General features: G+C 43.5%; 1 protein-coding gene across 2 annotated transcripts in view; it reads left to right on the top strand.

Moving 5' to 3' along the window:
- KNOP1 (lysine rich nucleolar protein 1) overlaps positions 1-26,495 on the top strand; it is a 102,725-nt gene that overhangs the window by 22,002 nt on the left and 54,228 nt on the right. For both annotated transcript variants that reach the window (XM_086940788.1, XM_086940787.1), the window contains exon 2: positions 15,401-16,301. In XM_086940788.1, coding sequence (XP_086796914.1) covers positions 15,401-16,301 — 901 coding nt within the window. The remainder of the gene's footprint in view (positions 1-15,400; positions 16,302-26,495) is intronic.

The raw sequence follows: 26,495 nt of genomic DNA, 5'->3' as shown, positions 1-26,495 counted from the left end.
ATGGACTCATTGGATGTGGGCCATCTTTTTCAAGACTTTCTAATAAGCTTCTCTCCTATTGAGGCACTGGATGGTTGCCTATACCTTGAGGTCCTGTTGGTAGATATATTTGTATCAATACATCACTTCATGGTATTATTCAACAGTACATTTAAATAGCCATGTTACAGTTCAGATTTACTTTTGTCAACTTAACTTATTGTCAACGATCATCTATTTATCCACATTTTACACTGATACACTCTTTACTTGAGTACAGCTCTTGTTGGTTTACTCTCGGTCTTTACTCATACCAATATGTGGGCTTTCATTATAGGGGATATCTTTAAATAAAGGTTGTGATTTTAGAGCCCCCAAAGAGGTGGAGATTACTGTGGGTTTGTCTTCCCATGTCAGCCATACAAAAACCTCCCACTGATTAGCTGGCCTGGTTAGTCAGAAGTGTTACCTTATTGCATGGTCCTTCTAGAGTTCATTCTGATAGGATTGTTGTGGGAAGATATTTGCATCCTCACTCTTATGTTTGCGGTTGAATCTAGAAATGTTTTTAAGGGGTAGAATTATTATAGCCCCATGGTTGTACCTGATGCTTTCTCTATGATCTAAGGTTTCTTGTAATGGTTTTTTTACCTGTTTTTTTTAAAAAAGTCCCTCGGTATCTTGAGACACACCTACAGTCTTCATGGGGAGGATGGGTGAGTATCTGCCTCCTGTTGGAAATAGTTGAGAGTGGTTTGTAAATATACTATGGTTTATGTTGTAAAGCTTTTGCCATCTGCTGTTCCTATTTATCCATATACCTTTTTTTAAAATTTTTCACGTTCGTTGGTTTCGATACTCCGCCCCGCTTGCACCTCGTCCTATGCTGATATTCTGTGCCTCGCGTTGTAATCTGGGGAATGGTTTGATATAATGATATAATTGTTACTTCGGTGTTTTCTATAGACCTTCGCTACAATATAATACAGCATTGGTGTTTCTCTTACCCGGTCTTTGTTTTTATCGCATCCTGGGGTGGGTCGGGTGAGATATTGGGCACGCTACGTTCTTTAAACAGATTCGGCTGGCGTCCCTTCAAAACAGAGTAGTGAGAGGCTCTAAACAGCATTGGGAAACCAACACTCCCTGACAGAAAGCGAGGCGGATGAAGTGACTCGGTCGGGTGTAGCGAACAGACTACTAACAGCCAAGGTAAGGAGTCCGAGCCGAGAGATGCAGAGATTTAGAACCCATAAGAGGGGGGACCTTAACTAACGGAGCCCTAACTAACGGAGCCTCTCACTACTCTGTTTTGAAGGGACGCCAGCCGAATCTGTTTAAAGAACAATATCTCACCCGACCCACCCCAGGATGCGATAAAAACAAAGACCGGGTAAGGGAAACACCAATGCTGTATTATATTGTAGCGAAGGTCTATAGAAAACACCAAAGTAACAATTATATCATTATATCAAACCATTCCCCAGATTACAACGCGAGGCACAGAATATCAGCATAGGACGAGGTGCAAGCGGGGCGGAGTATCGAAACCAACGAACGTGAACATTTTAAAAAAAAGGTATATGGATAAATAGGAACAGCAGATGGCAAAAGCTTTACCAACATAAACCATAGTATATTTACAAACCACTCTCAACTATTTCCAACAGGAGGCAGATACTCACCCATCCTCCCCATGAAGACTGTAGGTGTGTCTCAAGATACCGAGGGACTTTTTAAAAAAAACAGGTAAAAAAACCATTACAAGAAACCTTAGATCATAGAGAAAGCATCAGGTACAACCATGGGGCTATAATAATTCTACCCCTTAAAAACATTTCTAGATTCAACCGCAAACATAAGAGTGAGGATGCAAATATCTTCCCACAACAATCCTATCAGAATGAACTCTAGAAGGACCATGCAATAAGGTAACACTTCTGACTAACCAGGCCAGCTAATCAGTGGGAGGTTTTTGTATGGCTGACATGGGAAGACAAACCCACAGTAATCTCCACCTCTTTGGGGGCTCTAAAATCACAACCTTTATTTAAAGATATCCCCTATAATGAAAGCCCACATATTGGTATGAGTAAAGACCGAGAGTAAACCAACAAGAGCTGTACTCAAGTAAAGAGTGTATCAGTGTAAAATGTGGATAAATAGATGATCGTTGACAATAAGTTAAGTTGACAAAAGTAAATCTGAACTGTAACATGACTATTTAAATGTACTGTTGAATAATACCATGAAGTGATGTATTGATACAAATATATCTACCAACAGGACCTCAAGGTATAGGCAACCATCCAGTGCCTCAATAGGAGAGAAGCTTATTAGAAAGTCTTGAAAAAGATGGCCCACATCCAATGAGTCCATGGAAACGCGTCGACGCCCTTCCTTTGCACAATTAAACAACCCAACTCATCCCATGAACATTGAGAAAACAAGACAAGTCTGGGCTTGAGTCACATTGAGGGTTTTAATGTGCATAAACTGTATGACAAATTGTGAATGTCTGTGTCCCTCCTTCTCTCCCTTTTCCCTACTATCTTATATTGGATGAATTAGAGTATGTGTGTAGGCTCCCTCTCCCACATTGGTGTAATATTGCTGTTTAGATAGGGTGTGTATGAACTACAGGACAAATACTTGATTATGTCCAAAGGAATAGTGTAAAGAGTGACAAACTCTATTTTAAGCTTTGTGTATGTGCTTTTTAAATTTATGCTAATATTGTTTTAATAAAATGTTCCTACTTTTTTATATACAATGTTGTTTATGTTTATATTTTTACTAATTTGAGTCTTGTGTCCAAGATCAATATTTGGGCTTAATTCTCTAGACAATTTACCAAGGGAAACTGTTAACCTCTACTATCAAGTCTACTCATGCCATGGCTAGCGACAGTGGAAATCGGGCTAGTCTCACCTCGGCTGATCTCTGCAACCGCCTGCACAGCTCTGTCCCTCTCAAGTTGAAGATCCGGTGATGTTATGGACCTCTGTGTCCCCGAACGTGCAAGAGATCCGCGGTCCGCAGTGCTCGACGAAGAAGCAGGCCTTGTTCTTGGTTTGCGTGCCTCTAGCCATTGCCATGCATCCTGCGGGGCAGTGAAGAAATGTGTAGTGGGCCCGTCTACCACTCTGAGGTGTGCTGGGAACAACATAGCGTATGGTAGCTGCAGCTGCCGGAGTTTCCGCTTTAGCGCAAGGAAGGAAGCGCGTTGTTTTGGCACCTCCCTGGTGAAGTCCGGGAAGGTCATCACCCTGGCATTCACGATGTGGAGATTCTGCTTCCCCGCGCTTGCTGTAAGAAGTGGTCCCTGTTGCGGTAGTGAAGCAAGCGCACAACCATCGGGGGCGCACCCGGCTTAGGAGGCCTGGCCGGGACTCTGTGTGCGCACTCAAGGGCGAAGAAGGGGGAGAGACTCTCCGGTGCCACCGCAGCCCAGAGCCAATTCTCCATGTACTGAACGTCGTCATCTCCCTCCTCCCGTTCCGGAATCCCCACTATGCGCAGGTTATTCCTGTGAGCACGCCTTTCGCTGTCCTTCGCTATCACCTCTAAGATCCTGAACTTGGCCTCCACCAGTTTTAGGTAGAGAGTGCGTCCGGTACCTCCTCTAAGGACTTCTTAGTAGCTTTCACACGCTCCTTGAGCTTGCGGTGATCGTCCTTCAGCAGGTAGAGATCCACCCCTATGGCATCCATTTTGGTTTCCAAGCCCTCTCTCGAGGAGGTGATTGCCTGCAAATTGTGTCGTACGCCGACGACACTCAGTTAGTGGTGTCATTGGCTCAAGAAAACATCAGTCACCCCCAAGGAGGCCTGCTGAGCTGCCTAGAGGACATCAAGGAGTGGATGACCAGCTCCTCCCTCAAATTAAATGGAGATAAAACAGAGCTTATGCTCCTAGGCCCAGCTTCACCAACATCTTTTATCTCCTTGTGGCCCCAAGCCCTGGGCACTCCTCCCACCCCCAAGGAAAGCGTTAAGAGCCTAGGAGTGTGGCTGGACAGCAAGATGTCCTTTTCCACCCAGGCGACTAAGCTGTCCGCCACTTGCTTCGGTATTCTCAAAACGCTAAGGAAGGTCCTTCCACTGCTACGTTTAGAAGCAAAAAAAGTGGCAATCCAAGGCCTCATCCAGTCCCGCCTCGACTCAAACAATGCTCTATACGTAGGGGCCCCCGAGATGACTCTCCGGAAACTCCAGATAGTGCAGAACTTCGCAGCACGCACCCTGTTAAAGATTCCACGAACCCAGTCAGCCAGACCGGCATTGAAAAGTCTTCACTGGCTGCCAGTTAAACACAGAGTGTCATTCAAGGCGCTGTGCATCGCACACCGGGCATTTTGGAAAACAGGACCTGCTATTAACAGCAAGCTTGTCATTCCCTACCTCCCAAACAGGAATCTCCGCTCCTCCGAGGCTCTCCTGGCAGTGGTTCCTCGAGTGAAGAGAGCTAGATCCGGGGGTAGGCTGTTCTCATTGAATACCGCTAAACTCTGGAACACCCTCCCCCTCTCACTCCGTTCCAACTCGGACCTGCTGTCATTCCGCAAAAAACTGAAGACTTTATTATTTTCCCAAGCCTCCGAGCTTTAATGTGTCACGGCATTGTCCCTCCGATTCTTACCCCTAGCGCTTGGACGCCCCCGGGCAGCAATCGCGCTTAATAAATCGATTTCCATTCCATTCCATTCCATTCCATTATGTCCACGAGCTAGGGCCCTCTGCTGCCTCGTCCCTCCGACTGTCTGCCCTTTCCTCCTCATCATCAAATCAGTGCCCCGTTGGGTCCACATGCAAGGCCGCAAAGCCCTTCCGGCTAGACATCGGACCATTTTGATCAATTGTGCTGGGTCATGCCGGGCCTCCAGGTAGAGAGCACAGGGACGTTCAGGGAAATTCAGAGCAGGCAGGGAACACAGGGAAGGTCACGGGATGCACTCCAGCACAGTAGTCCGTTCTCCCTGGGCATCGCAGCAGGGAGTAAGCACCATCTAGGAGTGCCAGCTCAGCAGGGAAACAGGGTGGACGTCCCCTCTTCAGGTAGCTCAGCGCACACCCACCGAGGCCCTCCAATCCACTGAGGCCCCCGCAGCTCATCACCTGCGCAACTATCAATCCTGCAGGTCTGGCCTCTCTGTCAGCACCTGCGTCTGGCTCCTGTGTCACCAGAGGGGTCGCCTTGCCCACCTGCACCTCTCATCCGATCGTAACCAGGTTGGGGGGGGGCGTCAAGACTCTTGAGGGCTCACTGATGTCCCAAGTAGATTTCAGGTGTTGCTCGGCCCTCAATCGCCATCTCACATAAGCTCTGCGCCCTCGCGTGCAACCCCGCTCATGGGCCTTTGGGCACCCAGTAGGGTCCGATCTCGGAGCGTCTCCGCTGGTGTCTTCCCTGATCCGCCGTCCGTGAAGCCACTCCAGTCCCAGGGAGCACTTTGGAAATGCTTGTTCGCCGTTCCGGAGACAGTGGTCACCAGCACAGCGCCGCACTCGCCGATTGCACACACGCTCGCCAGGTCTCTCTTCCAGCTCCCGGAGCTGCCATCTTGGGGTCGCCACTCAGCGCCGGGTCTTGATGCTCCGTCGCTTGAACGCACTCTCCCCACACCAGTGCCTCCGTAATCCTCTGGCGTGAGTGCAGGTCCGGAGCACTTTGCCTCGGCTCAGATAAAGCCAACCTCACTCTCGTCGCCGCAGCCCGCGGAGACCTCCCCGTCCGGTCGCGGCCACCATCTTGGGTCGCCACGGTCGGAGTGCGAGATGAGCAAGGAATTGCTTTTTTCTCTGCGCTACAGCCACCTCGCTCGTCAACAGATATTCCGCAGTGGCACCAGGTGTTCCACCACAGAATGGGTGACAAGGGGCCCCATCAGCATGTCAGGATCAGTTACAATGGAGGGAGACCACGGAGGAGCTCCGAGGTCCGCTTCTCCCTACATCGGCATCAAGCCACACCCCTCGGAATCCTTGTCTACTCATGTAGAGATTTAGGTGTGTGTCTGTGTGGTACTGTACCCTATAATTTTAACTTGTGGTGCTATATAATTTATATAGACATACAATGTACCTTCTGGATACCCCTAGAGGGTGAAACAAATAATGACACAATTAAGTAATCAAGGCCTCTTTGATGTCATGCCTAGGTGGATGATAATTGGCTAGAGATCATTGCACATCACTCTAAAAACAGTAAATAATCATATTGGTGGTGAAAAATGTACTAGTGTTTATAAAATTAAGAAGATTAATTTAAAAACCGGTATGAACCTATAGAAATACAGAGAAAAACATTTGTTAGTCACTCATGCAGTTGATCTTATTGATATGAATAAGGTAATGATGGTGCAAGTAAGTTAGTGTATCACTTAGTCTGAGGCTCGACTGCGAGGGCAGTGGTGGTATGCCATCGCAGGTGAGCCTCAGCGCATGCTCCCCTGAAATCATGCCATATTAATTTCCAAACAATAGCATGTAGGCTTCATGATGACTTACTCAGTGGAGAGGGCTACTTGCGCCTGTCGTTATGGCTAGGGCGCTAGCACTTTGGCATGAACAGGAGCCTGCAAGGAAAAGTACAGTTAGGGATTGCAGTTGCCGATGGTTATGCAAAGTGGAGTCAGGTGTGGTCAGAAGATGCCTTTCTCTTCCCTACTTTCTGTAACACGACTTGTCTGGTGGCCAGCTGATTAGCCATAGAACTGGTAACTTAGACTGACAGATCCGGTTCTCGGTGCAGGAATAGTCAGGCAGGCGGGGGACCCTGATGAGGGCCATGATCAAAAGAAGCCAAGTGGTAGCGGCCTGTGAGAGCTCCGGGAGAGACGGGAACGCTGGGCCTCGGGGGACTCTCTAGCAGGGCTCACTCGCCGGAAGGGAAATGCGGGCCATGGGTACCGGCTGGATTCTTAAAGTGCGAAGGTGCGGGCAGCAATAATACAGCCGCACCACATGCTCAAGCGTCAGCGAAGCAGCAGGCTGTTGAGAACACTCATGGTGCCGAAGTATGAGTGGGTAGATCCAGCTAATACTCATATCAGTTAGTACTCCGTATGGTAGGGAGCCTACTCTTTATCCAGGTGTCACGGAATGTGATGGAGTCCAAGTTGGACAGGGAAGTTGACATCACCGGGGAGGACAAGATCTAAACAGCTAGAGTGGGGACGGGGTTTTGAAAGTGGCCATCAATTAGGCTTCCTGTTGTGATTCCATATTCGGGCATCATCTTGGAGTGGTGTCGAGGGAAGTCGTTTGGGACAGGAGAATTCAGAATTTAAGGAATTAAAAATAAATAAGGATAAGTAAGTGAACCGGAGCCCTAAACGAGGAATAGGCTTCCCAATTGAGCTATTAACGTGTGTGTGTGTGTGTCACGTTGGTCAGATGGTATGTGGGCCCTATGGGTATGTCCTGCATGACAGTACTCAAGAGAATAGTGCAAACAGGAGCTCACATGTGAATCAATTGAATAGTTAGTAATTTGAAGTGCCAGGAGATGTCGGGGCTCCCATACTCTTATTAGATATCACTTAAAGGGGTGGCACCTACAATAGTGCTCAATCACTTGGTTGGGTTGGTTGGAGGCTTGTAGATGTAGCCAATTGGGAGAGGAACATCTCATTCCTTGGTGGACTAGAAGGGGTTAGGTATACATGGGAAGCTGAGCTCAACTAGCTGGTAGGAGGCTTATGGAGGTAGCCAATTTTGAGTGGGACATCTCATTCCTAGATGGAATGGGAGGGATTAGGGATACATGGCAAGCTAAGCCGGATAGCAGAGAGTCATGCGCTGCTTAGGGGTGTGTGTTCATGTGCTGATATCAGTATGCCATTGGGGCAGAAATCAAGAGGTAACAGATAGTGTTACCATGATACCTTTACCTGAAGTATGTTGTTGTTGAGCCCTGTGCAGTGTGTCACGAGACGGTAGAGCCATTTTTGTTCTTTATTTTTAAAAAAAGGACATCCTTGGTTATGTGTGCATGGGCTTCAAGTATTGTCCAGTGTATGTCTTCTGGCATTTGTCCCATTTCTGTGTAATGGGTAAGCATCTAAGTTGTTGTTCTACCGTATCTTAGATTACTGCAGTATTCAGTTATTCTTGTTTTCACTGCCCTTGTCGTCATCCCTATATAGCGTTTGCAGCAAGGACAGGTGATAACTTAGATACAGTTCTTTGTGTTGCAGTTTGTGTGGGCTTTTTGAATTCATATGTCAGTGGGGCTCAAATTAATCTCTTTTGAGGAACGCGTTAGGGGGCATACACTACATGAGCCACAAGGGTGGTGGCCTGTCACTGGAGGCAGGCCCCACAGGAAGTGTTGGGACCCTGGTTTCTTAGTGAGAGGTCTTGTGTGCACAATGATGTCCTTAATGCTATTAGTCCATTTGTAGGCAAAACAGGGTGTGGCAGGAGACATTGCTCCGAGTGAAGTATGACCCAGTGTTTCTTGATGATTTTCTGTATGTAGTTTGACTGCGGTGTAAATGATGTGACACAGGTAATGACGTCTTTGGAGAAAAGACCTCCTGCAAAGAGCCCCTTTGTGGGGCCCATTGGACATTGCAGCGCCGGCCCAACGAGGAGCTGCCCAATGATGAAGCATTTTTTTAGGAAACAAGGGGGACCCTATTATTGGCTGTGGACCAAGGGTTATTAACAATTTGTAAGCAAACAGTGGTCCAAAGCAGTGGATGAATAAAAAAGAAATATTAAGCAAAGCCTTAATAAGCCGCTTGTATTTATCCAAGTCCAGCCGGACAAGGAATTTATTTTCTCAATGTAGGAATATTTGTAAATCACGTTACAAAAATGTACAAGAGCACAATACTGCTAATTGGTTAATCCTTTGAGAATATCATAACAACTCGTAAGAGAGGGTCCGAGGGAGGTGTTTAACGACCAAACAGGCTAATACCCCCTGTATAACTACCTGAATAACAAAAAAGCCTGTAGGTCAAGTGGTGCTGAGATATATCAATTAACACTGGTATAATTGCAGAAAAAGTGAATCAAACAAAGACTATCAACTGTTGCTGATTAAGTCCTATCAGCCCACCTGATGGCGGAGCCTCATCATCTAGGACTTCCGAAACTAGGTCTGTGTGCGATCACCCAGTTGTATATTAGCGACGCAACACAAGACCAAGGTATGGTCACCACAGTTGTTAGTCCAGAAGGTGGGACTGATATGTGCAGTGCAAAAAATTAAAGTAAAGTGAAGTGTATTAAAATGGCTATCAAAGCAAACAAAGACCTTTAATAGTGTTTGCCTGGACGTCAGATTAAAAAATAGTGGAATGACAGTGTGAAAAAATCACTGTCTAACTTGCTTGGTAGAAATCAAACAAAGATCTATACAGGGCCAACATGTTTCTGCCTTACTGTGAAGTGTCACTGGCATTCGTCAGGGCCAAGCTATAATCTGCTACTGCAAGGGCACTATCATATGTGCTCAAACTAAGGAAATAAGAAAATAAACATGAGAGTGATCAATTAAAGACCATCCTACCACATCTTCTCAGTATTGTTCTGTTGATGCAATAGGTCTTTCCTGTGTGAGAACAAGAAAGGAAAGAGAACATTGTAGACATTGCATGTGTATAATCCTCATAATTACATCTACAGCAAAAATTATGTAGAAGTTGCTGTAACTGTGCAAAACCAGTGATAATTTAAAATACCCTCAGACTAGACCATCACGCCTCTGTGATAGTCACATATAAAGTGCATTGTATTACATCACCAAAAGATAATAAACATACAAAAGTTTGACACTTACCCATCAGTTTGTGGGAAGTGAACCTCACCTCACCCGGCAACTGCTCTAAACAATATAAAGACAATCTCTGTGATAGATGCATGTCTTGAGGATACGACCTCAATGTGCTGTTAAAGAAACCCACCTATTTTCTTATCTGTCTATAACATGTAACCCACCGGTGTCTCTGATGGCTACATCGGACGACTAAGGTATCTGATCCCCTTCAATGTGTACAATGGGGTACTCCATGGTTGTACCACGGCATCTGCTGATGCCTATGTAAACAGCTGAGTGATGTTGCTGTTTACAACTGATGGAAAAGTGTCTCCCCAAAACTTATCTATTCCTCACGTGGAATGGCCAAACTATAAACTGATTAGTCCCTTGGGCCTAAACAACCCGGTACATCAAGCGACTCAGGTATCTGATCCCCTTCAATGTGTTCAAGGGGGGGTACTCCATAGTTGTGCCAAGGCATCAACTGATGCCTATGTAAACAGCTGAGTGATGTTGCTGTTTATAACTGGTGGAAAAGTGTCCCCCCAATCTTACCTTGCGGCGGAATCACGAGCCGAAGGGGAGGCACCGATGGGCAGGTCTGGCGTCTATTTATAGCGCAGCTAAGTATGAGATTGAACTCAGCTGGGCCAATCTACTATTGCGCTGCCATTGCGCTGTGTAGGACAACTATACCCCGCGTGTGCGCACAACTAAGCGGTGCCTCCCCTTCGGCTCGTGATTCCGCCGCAAGGTACCGACGGACAGGTAAGATGGGACCGGGTTGCCTAGACCTAGGGGGCTTAACAGTTCATAATTTGGCCACTCTACTTGATGTATAGTTAAGATTGGGGGGACACTTTTCCACCAGTTATAAACAGCAATATCACTCAGCTGTTTACATAGGCATCAGCAGATGCCGTGGTACAACCATGGAGTACCCCATTGTACACATTGAAGGGGATCAGATACCTTAGTCGTCCGATGTAGCCATCAGAGACACCGGTGGGTTACATGTTATAGACAGATAAGAAAATAGGTGGGTTTCTTTAACAGCACATTGAGGTCGTATCCTCAAGACATGCATCTATCACAGAGATTGTCTTTATATTGTTTAGAGCAGTTGCCGGGTGAGGTGAGGTTCACTTCCCACAAACTGATGGGTAAGTGTCAAACTTTTGTATGTTTATTATCTTTTGGTGATGTAATACAATGCACTTTATATGTGACTATCACAGAGGCGTGATGGTCTAGTCTGAGGGTATTTTAAATTATCACTGGTTTTGCACAGTTACAGCAACTTCTACATAATTTTTGCTGTAGATGTAATTATGAGGATTATACACATGCAATGTCTACAATGTTCTCTTTCCTTTCTTGTTCTCACACAGGAAAGACCTATTGCATCAACAGAACAATACTGAGAAGATGTGGTAGGATGGTCTTTAATTGATCACTCTCATGTTTATTTTCTTATTTCCTTAGTTTGAGCACATATGATAGTGCCCTTGCAGTAGCAGATTATAGCTTGGCCCTGACGAATGCCAGTGACACTTCACAGTAAGGCAGAAACATGTTGGCCCTGTATAGATCTTTGTTTGATTTCTACCAAGCAAGTTAGACAGTGATTTTTTTCACACTGTCATTCCACTATTTTTTAATCTGACGTCCAGGCAAACACTATTAAAGGTCTTTGTTTGCTTTGATAGCCATTTTAATACACTTCACTTTACTTTAATTTTTTGCACTGCACATATCAGTCCCACCTTCTGGACTAACAACTGTGGTGACCATACCTTGGTCTTGTGTTGCGTCGCTAATATACAACTGGGTGATCGCACACAGACCTAGTTTCGGAAGTCCTAGATGATGAGGCTCCGGCATCAGGTGGGCTGATAGGACTTAATCAGCAACAGTTGATAGTCTTTGTTTGATTCACTTTTTCTGCAATTATACCAGTGTTAATTGATATATCTCAGCACCACTTGACCTACAGGCTTTTTTGTTATTCAGGTAATCCTTTGAGAATCCAGTTATTTTGCAGAGTCGCAAAAATGATAGCGGTGCCGGGTCAATACACGGATCCGCTGGTAACGGGAGCGATGTCCTCGTATACCCCGGTGCGGCTGATGCTGCAGTTAGTCCGTCTGCAGCATCAGCCGCACCGGGGTATACGCATTTCGGCAAAATAACTGGATTCTCACAGGATTAACTAATTAGCAGTTCCCCGACGCGATAAACGTGGCCCCGGCCATTAGCATCGTCTGCCGACCTTGCTCGCCCACTCATGCGGCATAACCCTGCAGGATTGCTGGCTACTAACCCAAGGATCGAGACATTTGATACCAAAGCCTCTTCACATGCACCTCTCCTCCAAAGAGGCGTATAAAACTTTTCCCAACAGGCAATACAATATTAATAAGTCCTGAAGATGATCCCCATGTACCTTAGAGCGGGGGATCGAAACGTCGACCTTTTACAGTAGTTGTACAGTATAAAACAATGTGTACCATTCTCTGCATATACTACTCTGGCAAAACACTTGCACTTTTGATTTAAAAAGTGTCCAGTTTGCTCCTTTTCTTGCCTGTAAAACCTCTTCTTACCTCTAACTCTCCCTAACCTTTTCTGTTTTGTGGTAAAGCACAGGATTGTGCTCTTGTACATTTTTGTAACGTGATTTACAAATATTCCTACATTGAGAAAATAAATTCCTTGTCCAGCTAGACTTGGATTAATGCAAGCGGCTTATTAAGGCTTTGCTTAATATTTCTTTTTTATTCATCCACTGCTTTGGACCACTGTTTGCTTACAATGATGAAGCATGGCACCCCTTGGGCTGTGTGAGGGCCCTTGCTCTTAAAGAAGCTACTCCTCATCTGTCCTTCTCTCTTTTTGACACCTGGAATAGAACCTTTCTCCTCCCCCTCCAACCCCCTAGACCCACCCTGTTGCCGCCATTAGGAACAGCACACCCTTGTTTTTCCCATCTAGGTAAAAGACAGCAGGGGAGGCTTCTAATTCAATATCTGAGAAGTGTGTTGAAATGTCTGTTGGTGTAGCAAAAGTTTCTAATGCCTCAGTATAGCTCTTTCTCAAATTGTGCTTCATGTTAAAGCCCACTGCACCACAAGAAGGGAAAAGGCTTTAGAATTAGGAATGCATTCTTTGATATCAGCTTTCAATATAGGTATAGGAGAGCTCCAATACTCCTTTCCCTGCACTGTTGCTTTTTCTTTAACAATGGCTGTCTTTAATGTTGTAATAGTTTTCTACTGTTTTTCTCTCTTGCGCTAGTGTAGAGGTGATTTGTATGTAATGGAATATGTCGCCTGTCCTTCATTATGAAGAACATACTGTAGTATTTCCGGTAGTTCTAGGGACCACATTAATTAATAAAGCACATTTTTATCCCTAGCTTATAGGTATTAAGCTGCTAACGTTATGCCTGCAATGCTTTTAACTGCTCATGTACTTTTCCTTCTAGTCTGCTTCTGAAAACGTGGGTGAAATGTATTTTTATAGGGGCTTGGAACTTTTGTGTACTGCGACAATTATGTCTGTTGAAATTCAAAAATCCCAATAGTGCTTGTAGTTTATGGGGTGTATGTGATCACTATACTATGACACATTTTGTTTTACAAAATTGGGCACTTAGAAGATATCCAGGGAGCTATATTCCTAAACTTATGTCAATCTTGTGGCTGCAATTGGGGTTCCAACCATAGTAAATGAGATCAAATAAAGGGGTTCAGGAGCTATTCTTTGGCCAAACTAACCATTACTTATGTCAGGGCTCATTTTGTGTTTTTGACACACAAGATTTGTTATGAGTCCCAGGCTATGCATTTTGCATGACGTGAGGTCTGGTCTGGCTAATGAGATTTGTGTAATGCAATACTTATCTATACGTGTTATTGGTTTAATGATTAGGATCACTGGAGTGTTCATAAAAGAACGTCAAGTTGTTACTGTTTCAGTGTTGTGAAGATCAGGTGCTTTATTTTTAAATATCCAGCTTAGCCCCTGCAATAAAAACCATACAAATGTACTGCATCTGTAGGCCGAGTAGATTGAAAAATTTGGCAAAATCTGACAGCAGATTAAGGGGCAGTGTTTGGGGCGACATCACTTCCTTTTGCAAACCATTTCCTTTCCAGATGGAAGCAGCTTGCCAATCGATATTGCAACACATCAAGAATACAGTTGGGTACCAGGCACACGGTGTTCCGGGAGTGTACAGCACCTTTGTAAATGCTATAAGGGCCTGACAGTGGTGTTCTTGAGAGGCAAGAAAGGCTGCACAGGGCAGGGCTCCTTACATTTGGCACACAGTGTTATTCAGTGGACCTTTGTTGCTGAAGTATCACACTGCCTCTTATTCCAAGGACGGGCTGCAAATGTGTCAGTGCACCTGGTCGCACACGCTTTGTGGCATGAGAATGCATAACCACTGGTCAGGCAGCTTTAATTATTTCCGAGGCGCAATGTGTTACATTCAAGGCCCTTTGTCAGGTGTTAAATGTGCTGAATTCAGGCACGTCTTAAGAGTTATTGGGGCTTTGGGCCAATTGTATTTTGGGAGCTCCTGTTTGGGAAAGTTTTGAATTGATGAGCCAGTTTCAGCTCTCGCAGGTCCTCTTGGGCCAGGTCCCTGACACACTGACAAACACACTGGTCCACATTTTAAATGTGCAGGGATAGTAACATGGGTTTCAATATTGTCACATCAGCAGCACACTAATATTACTACAGATAATCTCTGTGACCCTCTCCCGTTGCTAATATGTGGTGTCCTTTTTCAATGTAAAAGAAACTTTTTTATGGACGATGCATGGTGTTGAAAAACTTAAACACAACATGTCTCTACAAAATATCTGTGATAGAGTCCCACATGTTACCTACATTAAAAATAAATGAAAGGACTACAGGATTTATAACCATCTATGTTTAAGAATCCGTCAATTTTATCAGGGCAGGCTTGTTTGCAGAACAGAGCTGGCTCTATCAGGGGGCCCCTGGAAGCCTGGGGCCCTGGGCCAGAGCCACTTTCACTGTACCTTAAAGTGTCTCTGGCTGAGTTATATAGACACCTTTTGTTAAACTGCTTAGAGTGCTAGCAATCTTCCTGCTCTCTTTGGTTTCCAAGACAGAAAGTTGTCAAGATACAGCACTCCTCCAAGATGTGCACCAAGGTTCATGCATTCATGATTCTGGTGGCAGCACTATGGAATACATTTCCACCCACACTCCCCAATTCTCAAGTTACATACTTCTCAAGTCTAGCAGTTCACCCAGTAAGTACCTGTCTTTAATTATTGTACTCTATGTTGCTCTTGCTCAGCAAGCACCAAGAAGCTGTTGGCAGTTGAGCACTTTATACATGTTTAATAGGTATTAATATACTTTCAAAGCGGAACATAAACATTTGTTTTTTACTTAATATAAATAGCTAAACTAAACAAACAAACATTCATGTTGTATTTCAAGAAAAGTACATTCCAGTAACATGAGACATAAATGTTTCATGTTTTGAAAATGTGTTTGTCTGAAAACGTGTTTGCCTTTGGGAATTTAAGTAAAGTATGTCATTCCACAGCATCGCCTTCATTTGGGGAGACAAAATGTATGTTTTATTTTTTTACAGCATGATTACTAAAAAGAAAGCAAACTCAGTCACTTACGAAGAGCCAATTCAGAAGAAAAAGAAAAAGAAGAAAAAGAAAGCTCTAGAAGCAGAAAATGAGCCTTCTTCGGAGGCACAATCACACATTGAAGTAGAAAATGAAGGTTTGGTTAAACGCAAAAGAAAGCACTATTTGGCAGAGGAAATAGTCCCTAAACCAGAGGAAGAACATGTTGCAGAGTCTCCTGTTAAAAAAAAGAAAAAAAAGAAAAAATTGAAGTTTAAGAACGAAAACATAACTGACTCACTTATCTCTGCAGAAAATGAGGAACTGGGCAATGACACTCTAGATCAAAACTGTTTGGTGCCTAATGATGAAAATGCCGAATCTGAAATTTTTAAAAAGAAAAGGAAGAAAAAAAAAGACAAACAAATTTTACACCTCACAGAAGAAGTAGACCAAGAGGAATTGGAAATGGAGAGTGCTCATACAAGTTCCATGCTCAAAAAGAAAAAAAGAGTCTCTGCTACTCAGGAAAATGTTCTCAGCAGTATATTGCCGGAGTCTATTGAGAGGGATACTGAAGAAGACCACAATAACATAACAAAGAAAAAGAAGAAGAGAAAACGAAAAAAGAAAGAGGAAATAATCCAGTCTGACCTGTCTGAAAATAGGACTGAAAAGGAGGAATGCGAATTTATTGAACACAACATCACTAAAAAGAAAAAAAAGAAAAAGTTGGACAGGACTTTGGACAGTGAAGAAGGAACTTTGAGTAAGAATACAATAGAGGCTGACAAATGCACAATGAAAAATAGTAAGAAACGACCCACACCAGAATGCGCAGTTCCGAAAGAAATCTCAACATCTAAGAAAAAAAAGAATGCCCAAGTGAAGCAAGAAGGAGCGCAAGAAGTAACGGTAAGTTTAGCAGGCATTGTGACATGAAACAAAAATGCAGGTGTTTTCAGATTGTATCATTATGAAAACCTGAATTTTGTCATCTCTCTACTACCCAAAATATTCACAAAAATATTCATATTTCTGAGAAATATCAAAATAATAAAATGATGCCTTGTACTGTCCTGAGTCAGAAACACGGGTATTGCAGTAAAACACTGAGCTGAGAGTTTAAGACAGACTTTTTTTTCCACACTTCTGTATTGTATTAAACAAAAGTCAGATACAGGTATTTCGTAGCCAAAGGTTGTTGAACACCCTTAGATCAAGTATGATTTCTCAGCGATGTAGAGTATTTCCTGGGATCCGTAAAGGTTACATATCAAGAGAATAAACACTGATAAACATGAACAATCAGTACATGAATGTGATTAATGGCGGGAGGCGAACACCTTATTAATCAGGCCTCCTCATGACTAGGAGAAAAATGTTAAGCTTGAGGAGCTTGATAATCACATGCATATAAATAATATGTTTATCATGGGTGTTCCAGAAAGAAACAAACTGGCACAAATTATGAAAAACATTGTTTGTAAGGCTCTCTACGGGCTGAGCCTCGCTGGTTTGTTTGATTCCAAACATGTTATCTAAATTACATATCCTGGGGCCAGATTTCCCGAATGAAGGCTGTCACCCTCCTAAGAAGTAGGTGTTCCCAGTGACTCTTTCTCTTTTAGTCTGACTGAGTTATGAAAAAGATGGCTGAGGCATATGTCAAGCAAGAAAATGTGATAGACTGTGCCTCATTTTATCTCCCTGCTTCAAATACAGTCATGCTCAATTGGTACAGACCATTGGTGCCATGTCATTGTGAAATCTGCGTCTGTCTGTGTCTCCTGTCTGAACTTTATTTTCTGTTACCCAAGCTTATGTTACTGCTTGGCACCAGTACAGCATGTATGGAGAATGGTAAAAACAGCAGCACTGAGGTCTTTGGTAATAAAACACATGACACCGACAAAGGATGGACTAAAAGAGACGGGTTACATACAGATACGGAACAACTATTTGTTTAAGCTTTATCACGTGCATGCCTATCTAAGCCCAGTAAAGCCAGGGCAGTCTGCAATGCTTTTTGTAAGTTTATTTGACATCTCTACGTTTTACTATTTCCACCTCTGGTTTCGCATGGGGAGTGCGCTAGGTTTTTAAGTTAGTTATATTGAAACGAATAAAGAAAGTGGTCTGACTGGTCTAGTCGGAAAGAGGAGAGGTTTGTGTGGTGTTTCTTTACGAAAATCAGCTTTAAGAAAATACCTTAATTGTTTTTTAGGAAAGGTGCAATGTTTTAATAGGTTATCTTCTGAATGGAAGGACTCGTGGAAGGTTGTGTGGATTTGTTTGAGGTTTTTTTCTAATAAAGCTTAAAATCTCCCAAAAAAATACAGATTACAAGTGTAGATGAGTGGATCACCATTATAAGCAAGGAAACTGTCAATAGATCTCTCTTTGCTGCAGAGTATACAGTGTAAGATATTCAGCAAAAGCAGTTTAGGTGGTCATGTTTGTAATCTCCACAGTCAGACACTAGAAAGAGCAAGAGCCTATTGAGTTAATCATTTTACATTTAAGGCACTCATAGGGCATAAAGGCAACTCCCCATTTGTTGTAGAAAATTGGAGGATGTTAATGGCTAGTGGTTAGATACTGGTATGGAGGATGAGCAGAAAAGCTTTTTCTGAATGTAGTAGCATCAACTTTCACTGTCTTTGATGAAGGCAGATATTGTATTGAACCTGCAGATCTACAGTCCGAGAAGGCAGGTTTAATGAGATGATTAGGAGATCGGACACTGCTTTTAGAGGAGGTGACATTTCTTGTTTGGGCAGATTGATCTTAGGCATTTAAATGTAGAGAATGCGCTAAGAAAGTGTATTTGAAGGTCATTTGTTTAGGAAACACTCAAAAGCATTGAGGTTGACTCGCTTGTTGGGCTGTTCAGGAATAGATGTGTCAAATGAAGGGCCACTGGAAGAAGGTCAGGAGAGCAGTCCCTGGGAGGGGAGTGTGTGGGGGTAAAGGCAGATGGAGAGTGCAATATGCAGACTTTGTATCATCTCATGAAGGTGACCCAGTTTCAACTTAACGTCAAGCAGTTCATTTCAGCCAGTGGATAGCAATTTGTGCTCTGGTCAGTAGTAAGTCTCTCAAATGAAGTCTGAGACATGAAATCACAACTAAAATATGAATCATACATGTGGGTGATTGGTCCTTCAGTGGAAAGTCAGTTTGTGTGATGTTTTAATGTAGCTTGGCAAAACCAAGAAGTTGGTTGACAGAGGGAAGTTGTTTCAAGATGGTGGTAGTGGCTACCTGGATTGTTGTAGGTTTGGTCCTAGACAGTGTTTTGGCTTTTTTCGTGTTCCAGTTTATATTACAGGCTACTTTTTATTTATTACTGGTGTTTTACTGTCTGATTTTGTTCTTTGAGGCTGTGAATGTGATAAAGCGGAGATGGGGGTTTGGAAGAGGGTTAGCTTATGATGCTTGTCAGTAGAGACAATAGGCTTTGTTTCAGTTGAATATCCTCGGGATGAGATAGTAATGGACAGGATAAAATGATGCAGAGCGCAGATGGTGTTGAAGGAAAGGAAGTTTATTATTTTCACAGTTGGTTTGTAGTAGGGCAAGTGGGGGCTCAAGGACCTCTCTCTTCATTATGCCCTATTCCTACTTTCCATGTAAACTCTCTTGTTAATTCCCTTGTGAATCCCCTCCTATCACAGCCTTTTCTGGCATGGCATATCTCTTCAGTACTGCCCACTATCCAAATCTTATACAACTGCTCAGTATCTATTTCTCCACACCACAGCCCAACTCTCTCCTGTCATTTTACCCCTTTCCTTTGTCGCTGTTCACCTCTACCTTTCTGTTTCTTGCACCTGTTAATGTCCCTCTCTCTTATCAATGATCATCTCTCATATCAGCCACCTTTCCTGTCACTACTCCCTTTCCCATTACTGTATACCTCTATTCTCAAACTTACTGTGGGTGAGGGTGGCCCTCACCCACCAACCTAGTTGGTGGCATGCTTCATCATCGGGCCCACCCAGTAACACCTAAGGTGTCCGGGGTGTGCTACGACGCCTGATTACAGCGGAGCTGGTATGTTACTGAGAGTGCAGTGTGGGGTGTTTAGTGAAATGTCAGTTAAAACGGCCGCTGTAATCAGGCGTTGTAGCACACCCGGGACACATTAGGTGTTACTGGGTGGGCCCGATGATGAAGCATGCCACCAACTAGGTTGGTGGGTGAGGGCTTTATGAACTCACCAACAAGGCGCCCATGACAAAACTAATCAGAGTCTTGACACTAATGGTCATATTGAGCTAGTCTTCTTAGATAATACATATAATCCAGAGGGTACACGGACTAGCTTTCTAGTCCGCTCTCTCTCTCTCTCTTGATACGCGCAAAGAACTTCGATAAACATTAAAAAGAGTGGGGCTCAGGGAGGACCCCTGTGGGACCCCACATTTAAGAGGCGTCTGTTTTGAAGTAATTCCATCCTCAAAGACTTCAAAGAATCAATCTCCCAGGAAGGAGTGAAGACATTTAAGCATTGTCCCGGACAATCCCACCTCACCTTGCCTCTGGATCAGCAGTTGATGGTTAACCGTGTCAAAGGCTGCGCTAAAATCTAGAAGAATAATAGCAGCATCTAGAATTTTTCTGGACTCCTCCACCACTGCCACCAGTGCAGTTTCCGTGCCCTGTTGCGGTCTAAAACCCATCTGCGAGGGTGGAGACAATTGTTGTTTTCCGGGAAAGCAGAGTACAAAGTTCACATGTTTCTCTGCAATCTTACTGATGCCTGGTAACAGAGAGAAGTGACAATAATTACTCCACACTTCCGGGTCCAAATCAGGTTTTTTTCGGAGTGCTTTCACCGTTGCCCGCTTCCATAAAGGGGGGACAAGTCCTGATGTAAATGAAGCATTGATCAGATTAAGAATGACTGGACACATCATCTCTGAAACTAAGTCTAAAATGCTGGGGGAGGCCGGGTCTATAGGAGAGCAGAGTAGTCAGATCAAGAGGGGGAATTTCTTTATTTAAACCATCCCTGTCTTGGGACCTATTATCCCTCAATACTGTATTTTTGGGCTACCACCAGTGAAAAGGAGCTATATATAACTTGTATATTATTGGAAAGAACTAAAGTATCATCGGGTACAATAGGAGGAGAGAGGGGAATAAGCAGTGCTTTCGTAATGTCAAAGATTTCACGTGGGGAGTTAGCGGCTGCTATGATTCTCTCTTCATATGAGTTGCAGACCACCTGTGCCCCACATTGCAGTGATCAGAGTCCAGGAAGTGGTAAAGAGACAGACTAGTGCTGTCTCTTCTCCAAAACAAAAGTTGTTAAAAAAAACATTTTCCCTTCCTGTGATTACTGTCTTTGCCTGTGATTGTTACAGTTTAAAATTGTAGTTATAACCTGCCTGTGATTGCATATTTTATCACCTGTTTTGTGTTTTAAACTAGTGGGTTTCCCTGCCCATGATTGCTTCCATTTAACGTGTTGAATTGTGGGATTTGCAGCCCAAACTCTGTAGTTTATCCCTCGCATTCCTGGTGACAATTCAGTTTTCCCTCCAAATTTCTCCTTTGCTCTCTGCTAAGACCTGTATGTTAAAACTTAATTAGAGAAGAGTTGGTGAAAACCCTTAAAATAAGCAAGTTAGTAGGTTTGTACATACTAAAAAGGGCATTCCAACCATGGAACTATTGCTTACCACTACATTCAGACCCAGTTGTAGATGTGCAGAAACATGGCAACATAAAAGTATTGCTACTATTCAAACCCTACTATGGTATGAGCCCTGGCATAATCAGAGAGGGTATATCAGAGCTCTTATATTATGAGATTGCTGCCGTAATTTGTCGCTGTGTTACATGGCACAAAAGGGACAAGTGGATTTTGTTACAGGACAAGTATATTTATGAAGCAACCTGCTCCATGGATTACTAGCTATTTTATTAAATGCCACACCCCTGATATATGTGAAAATTAAAACCTCGATTTACATTGTTAATACTGGTGTTTTTAAGCATAGGATTGTTGTATGTTAAATGCAATTGCTGTGCTTACAACAACTCAATAGGTGCACAACAGAAACAGAACTATGGAACACTGCAAAGCACCACAGCAAAACAGCACCATGAGATCAAAGTACAATGAAACCACAAAATAGCAGCTCAGCTCACATACAACACACCACAGCACAATATTATAACGTCGTAATAACCGCCCCAAATACAGTTACATAAAATGCACCACAATACAACATATCACAAAAACACAATTATACATCAGTTGAGTTCTTGTGTGTTGTTGCTCTGCTGTTTAGTTGTGTTTATTGGTATTATTTTGGTGTGGGTTAGTCTATAATGTGGTGTATTGTGCTAAGTTCTTGTGGAGAGGTTTGTGGTTTGTGTTGTTGCATTGTGGGGGTGTGTTGCCATTGTGTTTTGCATTGTTGTGTGCAGTGTGATTGTGAGCATTTGTGCTGAGTACTCTTGCATTTGTGGTGCTGCATATTGCACTGTTGTGTAATTAGGTGCTTGGCTATATTGTTCTGCTTTTGTCTTGTGTTCTTGCACTGCATTCATTTGCACCTCAACTGCAGTTCTTCTGCTGAAACGTGCACAAACACACTTGTCGCACACCACCTCCTCAAAGACACTTTCTCGACATAGTAGTAAAAGGTGTTTGCCGACTAAACTGTGCTCTGTGATCCAGCCCAGTGTATTCTAGTTTAGGGCAATATTTAGGAGCATGTTACCTACTTAATTACAATTGTTCTGTACTTGACATATAGTTTCATCTCTCCACAAGACCCACCGCCTGCCTTCTTTTTAGGCAATACTGACTGCATCGAGGGTAGAATTCCAGAAACTATGATATAACAGTAATATACGGCTTAAAATGGCAGCTTTTGCTGGGTATGCGGCAGGTCCGGATCCAGCAGGCCTGTAGAACACTGCTTTTATTTTTAGCATAGTTTGGGAACCTTATCCCTGCTGAACATTACAATCACAAGTAGGACCTACTGAGAAAATTTACCATGGTAAGATCATTATTTTGTATGCATTATATATTTATCAGGCAAATTAAGAAAAACGAAATCAGTTATTTTATGTAGCATCTTAGGTTTTTTGTATACAGAATCTTACTTGAATTCTGACAAAGGGCTTAGTCCAACTTACATGGATTCTTTCAGCCCACTTTCCAACGATAGTAGTCATTCTGTTAGGAAACTTTTCACCGCACTTCATTACTATCAACTCCTCTTTATTGACAGAAAGAATTCTGCAATATTAAAAATAATTATTTTAAACCCTTGAAAAATGAACCCTCCTCCTCCTCTGTAAATTTCCATCCTATCTTCTGCCTCCCAAATGTTACCATAGTGATGGTAGAATCCGATATTCAGCAGCTGAAGACATATTGAGTATCGTAGCATCCAGGTCAAGCAATAGGCACTCCAGCATACTCCAAAAAACCTAAGTAGGCTTTGAATTCATTACTGGACTAACTCCTATTGTATTTTATCGGTATTTGTATAGTTATTTCTTACCCCTTACTTTGGTCCAAGGCGCTTTGTGGGGGCTAAGTAAGTAAACTACTCCACTTCTATTATGTATTGTATTGTATTTTAATTGCATTTATATAGTGCTTACTACCCATGACGAGGCGTCAACGCGCTTTTTTGGCGAGTAGACACCATCCCTTAGCAAATTCCGCAAATGTCTTAAATTCCTTCTTTTTCCCAAAGCCTCTTAAATTCCCCTGCCCCCCTTCAGAGCTTCTTATTTTCGCATGGTAGCGCTGGGACGCTTACGGGCAGCCATGCGCTTTATAAATCCAATTTCATTTCATTTCATTTCATTACTCTGGGACCCATAGAGGGATTAGTGTTGAATTAGTATAGTGAAACATGCAAGTACATTTTAAGTAGTGGATAGGCTAGTCACTTATTTGGATTTGGAGTGATAGCAGGAGGATAGAGTAGGAAAAAGGTTTGTATTTATATAGCGCTTGTTACCCCTGATGGGGTGTTGACACGCTATTCAGGAAGCCCATAAAGGATTAGTGGTGAATTAATATGGTGAAATATGTAGTATCGGTATATAGTGATTCGTATCCCAGGCAAGGTTGTGAAGTGGAGCTGGTAGGTGGGTTGCATGAGGTTTGAGACGTCGTGTAAGGATGCTACATTGTGCATCGCTGTGCATTTGTCTGTGGCTGGGAGTTATGTCACTGCACAGTTTTAGGGAATGTGTGTAGCAGAAGGAGTGTGTTGAATAAGGATTGTATGTGCACAATAATGACCAGCAGTTCATAAGAGTTCCCTTCTAGTTAATATTATGTTTCAGAGAAACAGCAAGGTTTTTATAGCCCATATAAACTCAGGTAGACTACTAGTCATACTTATATTCTTTAGGGGGTTGTTCCAGAGCATGTAAGTCTACCCACAATCAAATTTGTTTTAGTTTTTTTTTAATATGGGTGGGTGGTAAGGAATGGTGCCATTGCAAGACTGATAATTCTCCTTTGCTAGTAGAATCTTAGATTTGATAGAAGGAAGAGTGGTCTTTTCCCCATGGTTGTCCTGTGTGCACTGAAAAGAGCTTGGGATCCTTTAAACTATCCGGAGCCAGTGCATAGCCTTGAGCGAAGTGGACATGCATGCTCAAGTTTCTCTAGGTTTGCTGTTATATTGTGGATCCATTGTAATTAGCTGATTAAGTGTCTCTGGAGGTGGACCTGACGACACTAGAGTGCTACAGGCCAGACCCTGTAATAAAGTCCAAGGTGAGAACAACTTGCATAGCATACTTGTGGCAAAGAATGCATTTTTTGTCACTTGATTGATCTGTGGTTGTTAGGATAGCCTCAGGGCCATTTCTGTAACACCTTGACCTGTATTATGAAGTCCAGTGCAGTAAAGACACTGCAAAACTGGCCAATATTACCCCTTCTGTATGATATACCTAAAACAGCACTTCACAAATAAATGAGTTAGAAAGTATTTGAGAGCTGTCTAGATTGTTTCAGAAAGATTATTAGGACAAACAGAGGGATAATCAGTTACGGCTGGCATCAATGGGGAGTGGTAGGGCAGGCTAATGGGTGGAGGATAAAAAAAAAAGTTACCTTCAACACATCCTCCTCCTCGCTACATGTCCTTCTGCTGCTGCAGTCCGGAGTTCAGCATGGGCCCCAGCCAACTGCCTTAACCAATCATGGTGCTACTCGCAACCAGCATGGGAGAAGTGCCAGGATTGGTGAGAGTGGCCTCTACCGGCACACTGCTGCACACTGGAGGCCTGCACTTGCTCTAACAAGACAGCTGGGTTAGAGCTTGTCTGGCTGGCCTTCGCAAGATAGCTGGCCAAAAGGGGCATGTTCACTTTGAAAAGTGCCTAGACAGCCCACCCTCCTCACTACTGCTGACTCAGCAAGCCCCGCCCCTCGGTTTGGGACGGATCGGGACTGGTGGATAAAAAATACAATGGTCATTTTTTTACCATTTTATTTTTCATCTCTGGGGCTTTTGGGGCAGTGTGGAGGAGTTGCTCCTGATCTGATGAGCCATACGGACTACCCTCTCTTATGCCCCTACCATTGGCTGAATCTTGCAGAGAGGTCCACACTGATGGTAGCACCAGTTGTAGTGCTCAAGTTGCAACTCCTGGGGGTACAATAGCCTCTGGCAATAACAACACTGGAGGGATTTATGATGGAGAGGTCTCTAGCAGGTCTATCAATAATGCCCATTCACCTGGCCCTGATCCTGTGGCTAAGCACAGCAAAGTTCCATCTAAATTCAAGGGGGTGATCCTAAAACTATAAAAGTAAAGGGCAGTCACTCTCAGCACCAAGTTCACCAAAATCCCACACAGCCACTACCCAGAATATTTCAGGGTGATTGTATCATTATAAACTTTCTTAAGCCACCATTTGCGGAGGAAACTTTGCTCCAGGCCACAACAGGTGCCTCATATCCCGGAGCAATAAAAGTTCTCCCTGTGGGATACTTTTATTGGCATCTGGCGTTATATACCCCCCATGTCGAGTAGATGTCAACCCCAACTCTGTTGTCATAATCAACCCCTGTATGGGAACAGATACACCGTCCTTGCTAACCTTGAGGATATTGATTGATAAAGAAAGGTTGGTTGGTTGATTGCTTTATTTCGATATGCAAATATCTTAAAAGCATTACAAAAGTATATAAAACAGCACATCGTAAAAAAAACTGTACATTTTAAAAACAGAACAGATAAAAAGTGGCAATTTGATCAGAAATAAATTAATTAAAAGGTGAATTAAATTGATATGGACAGTCTTTTTGAGCGGATCAACCATGCCCATTTTAAAAATTTGGATACAGCACAAACAATGGGAGAGGATGTATCAGTTAGTAAAATCCGTAGAGCCACCAGATGCTGGCGAGTACCCAATTGTCTACAAAGTGGTTTAAGCCAGTGGGATCTTGGGCGGGCGTAGTCAGGACATTCAAAAAGGAAGTGGGCCACGGTTTCGGGCCTATTAGTACATAGGGCGCAGTGGCGTGATGCCTGCATAGGCATATTCCATCTAGAGAGGAGGTCAGCTAGAGGTAAAGTGCCTAGTCTAAATTTGATAAAGAGTGCCCGGTCCACAGATATTGTGATTATGTCCAGATAAGGCTCGAAGGCAACGACTTCTTTTATTTTCAGGTAAGCTGCGGTGGAATTGCAGTGACGCTGGTTGCTGATGAGCTTGGCAGAGACCCATTCCCAGCATAGTTTTTTTAGGGTCGCCTTCGGGGGAGCAGAGTGGGTAGACCAACAAGACCCCAATCCTAGGTCCCCTGGGAGATTTTTAATGTCCCTCAGCCATTTAATCTTCTGCCAGCCGTCCGAACCCATCACCGCTGACAGCCCGTCTGCATATGATTTTAGTTCCGGAACCCTCCACAGGCGAGCCCAAAGGAGAAGAGGCCGGAGGCGGGCCTGGTCCTTAATTGCTTTACAACCCGCATCCAGAAGCACCAGAACTGTCGGGGTGCTCATCGGGATGGCCAAGAGGTCCTTTAGAAATTTGTTCTCTGCCTTGGACAAAGTCTCCATGTTACCTAGGCCCCATAACTCAGCTCCGTA

This window comes from Lissotriton vulgaris, chromosome 10 (assembly GCF_964263255.1).
Source record: "Lissotriton vulgaris chromosome 10, aLisVul1.2, whole genome shotgun sequence".
NCBI lineage: Eukaryota > Metazoa > Chordata > Amphibia > Caudata > Salamandridae > Lissotriton > Lissotriton vulgaris.
The sequence above is the reverse complement of the archived record's forward strand: the minus strand, read 5'-3'. Positions and strand labels throughout refer to the sequence as shown.